General features: G+C 47.0%; 1 protein-coding gene across 1 annotated transcript; it reads left to right on the top strand.

The window, feature by feature from the left end:
* Positions 1-1,321: 1,321 nt before the first annotated feature.
* LOC104538455 (SLIT and NTRK-like protein 3) lies at positions 1,322-3,533 on the top strand (the record flags this gene model as incomplete). The annotated part of the gene is given in 2 exon segments (XM_010181665.1): positions 1,322-3,333; positions 3,335-3,533. Coding segments are annotated over 2 exon segments (1,735 nt in total), but the record flags the coding sequence as incomplete, so codon positions are not given.
* Positions 3,534-3,543: the final 10 nt, after the last annotated feature.

Genomic DNA, 3,543 nt, shown 5'->3' with positions numbered 1-3,543 from the left:
GAGAGAGGGAGAGAGAGACACAGAGAGGGAGAGACAGAGAGAAACCAGCAATCTTTAAACTCGAGCTTTTTTTTCCTCCCCTTCCCCTCTTTTTTTGTAACGATGTGCTAAAATCTCTCCTGCAAACCGGTAAGTACAACCTTTCTGGATCCTTTTGTTTCCGCTGAGGGTCAAAGACACCTCCTCTTCCAAAAAGAAGAGATAATAATCCTCTTTATTTATTTTTTTATTTTTTTTTTATTACAGCCCTTGCAGAAGAGAAAGAACTTAAGTGGCTAATATTTTGCAAAGGAGACAGACTGATACTGCAATATAGCTCTCATCTCTCCCCCTTCTTCCCAATTAGACGCTGGTTTTAATTGCAGAGGGTATTTCTCTTTTCATGCTTTCAACCATCTCCTCTTTCCCACAGGGGAGGGTTTCATTTGCAAGTTGATCCTAAGGATTTCTGTTCCTCTGGCATTTCTCTCCCCTAAATGCATCTGTCTGCTCTTAAGTTTGTGGATGGGGGGCAAAATTTTCTAGTTCTTACACGAGGAAGACAAAAAGGACCTTTTCTTTTGAAAGATTAAGACTAAAAGCAACGATCGCTCTGAATAATTCTAATGGGCATTTCAGTGATTCAAGGAAGGCTGCATCACCGCTGTTATTATTACCATCCTTAGCACTTCTCTGTGCCCATACATTTAAAATATCTGGTGAAAGGAAGGGTGAAACCATATGTTGAAGGAGCTGCATCTCATTAGTACAGTATTATTTTCATCTGATTGGAGAAGAATGGTGTCTTCATTCGGAAACATATATAGTAGGATAGATAATTTATCGTCTGGTAAGTGTCAAGGCATTTTTTTCTTCCACTTTCAGCTTTTTAACCGGGTCTCCTGCTTGGTCCTGGGGGCGCAAAATACCCTAATTCAAGGCAGGCTGAGCGTTTCAATCCTAGGTGCTTCTTTAGCTGTCACTTCCCTTTAGATCTGCTGATCGCATGGGCATGTGCTTTAGAAAGATTAATCATCTCTAAATGCTTTAATCAGCTAAAATTACTAATATGTGGTATGTATTTATCTGATAATATATATACCAGTTGCATTAATTCATCAGCATGTTTGAAAGGGGAAGATTTTCTTTTAAATTGGTGGTGTTAACCATTTGCTACTTTAACGATATTGTGGGGATTTCTGAAGGGAATCGTTTTGCCAGGGACATCGGCAAACCTCGCACATTCCTTTCAACTTACATATGGTGTATATCGAGCTGCGAGGGAGAGAGATTAAAGGACTGAGATTCAGTAACTTTGGGACTTTGCATGTATGAAAGATGTAGTGCGACACTGAAGAGATCTACCCACTGGTATTTCCCTCTGTAGTCAATGCGGGCTATGATGGCTACAAAGCTAAAATTGCAAATAAGTATGAAATATGTGTACTTCTAAACACTGGTCCTACAGTAGAAAACATGTAAAGATGCAACACGTTCAGCCCGTGTGCTCACGTTGCTGTGTGGTCTGCGTGTGCTGTCCTCCTTATAGGTGGCATTTACCAAATGGGGTGGGGGGATAAGGGAGGCTGGTATCGCGTGATTAAACCTTACAACATCTCTTGAGTATAAATCAGGGCAAGGCTCACCCATTCGACACCCCTAAGAGTTGATTGTGAATGTCTGCCCAACAATTGGTGAACTTTCCAGGAGCCTAACACAAGTGTAGCAGGTAGGGGCTTAGTAAAGGAGCAGGGCAGGACAGACATACTGACATCTGCGTTTTTCTTCCTGTTGCAGTTTTATAAACATCAACAAATGATGAAACGTGCCATGGCAGAGACGCTTCATAAAGGAAGGATGTTGTGGATAATTCTTCTAAGCACAATTGCTCTAGCATGGACTACACCAATTCCCTTGATAGAGGACTCGGAGGAACTCGATGAGCCCTGCTTTGATCCATGTTACTGTGAAGTGAAGGAAAGCCTTTTCCATATACATTGCGACAACAAAGGATTTATAAATATTAGCCAGATAACAGAGTCATGGTCGAGACCTTTTAAACTTTATCTGCAGAGGAATTCCATGAGGAAATTGTACACTAACAGTTTTCTTCACTTGAACAATGCTGTGTCTATTAACCTTGGGAACAATGCACTGCAGGACATTCAGACAGGGGCTTTTAATGGGCTCCGAGTTCTGAAGAGGTTGTATTTGCACGAAAACAAATTGGACATTTTCCGAAATGACACTTTCCTGGGTTTGGAAAGTCTGGAATACCTGCAGGCAGATTACAATGTCATTAAACGGATTGAAAGCGGGGCATTTCGAAACCTAAGTAAATTGAGAGTCCTTATCCTAAATGACAATCTTATTCCCATGCTTCCCACCAACTTATTTAAGTCTGTGTCCTTAACTCACTTGGACTTGCGCGGAAACCGGCTAAAAGTCCTTTCGTACCGCGGGATGTTGGACCATATTGGCAGGAGCCTGATGGAGATCCAGCTGGAGGAGAACCCGTGGAACTGTACGTGTGAGATTGTGCAGCTGAAGAGCTGGCTGGAGCGCATCCCCTACACTGCCCTCGTGGGGGACATCACCTGCGAGACCCCCTTCCACTTCCACGGGAAGGACCTGCGGGAAATCAAAAGAAGCAAGCTCTGCCCCATGCTGTCTGACTCCGAGGTGGAAGCCAGCCTGGGCATCCCTCAGCTGTCGTCCAGTAAGGAGAACGCGTGGCCTACGAAGCCTTCCTCCATGCTGTCCTCCTTCCATTTCACCGCTTCCTCTGTTGAGTACAAAACATCCAACAAGCAGCCCAAACCCACCAAGCAGCCCAGGGCACCCCGGCCTCCCCCAACACCCCGTGGCCTGTACCCTGGGCCGAACCAACCACCCGTGGCTGCCTACCAGACCCGGCCCCCCATCCCCATCATCTGCCCTACTGGCTGCTCTTGCAGTTTGCACATCAACGACCTGGGTCTGACGGTCAACTGCAAGGAGCGGGGGTTTCACAACATCTCCGAGCTCCTGCCCAGGCCCTTGAATGCCAAGAAGCTGTACCTGAGCGGGAATTTGATCCAGAAGATATACCGCTCCGATTTCTGGAATTTTTCCTCCTTGGATCTCTTACACCTGGGGAACAACCGGATTTCCTATGTGCAGGACGGGGCCTTTATCAACCTGCCGAATCTCAAGAGCCTGTACCTGAACGGCAATGACATCGAGCGGCTCACCCCGGGCATGTTCCGGGGCCTGCAGAGTTTGCATTACCTGTACTTCGAGTACAACTTGATCAGGGAAATCCAGCCGGCAGCCTTCAGCCTCATGCCCAACCTGAAGTTGCTCTTCCTCAATGGCCCGCCTCAACCTGCGCAACAACCACTTCTTGGCGCTGCCGGTGGCCGGGGTGCTGGAGCACCTCCACGCCATCGTCCAGATCGACCTGAAGCTCAACCCTTGGGACTGCACATGCGACCTGGTGCCGCTGAAACAGTGGCTGGAGGCCCTCAGCTCGGTCAGCGTGGTGGGCGAGGTGCTGTGCGCCAGCCCAGATCGCCTGGCCCG

The sequence above is a fragment of the Mesitornis unicolor genome, unplaced genomic scaffold, assembly GCF_000695765.1.
Source record: "Mesitornis unicolor isolate BGI_N332 unplaced genomic scaffold, ASM69576v1 scaffold43753, whole genome shotgun sequence".
In the NCBI taxonomy this organism is placed as follows: Eukaryota; Metazoa; Chordata; class Aves; order Mesitornithiformes; family Mesitornithidae; genus Mesitornis; species Mesitornis unicolor.
The sequence above is the reverse complement of the archived record's forward strand: the minus strand, read 5'-3'. Positions and strand labels throughout refer to the sequence as shown.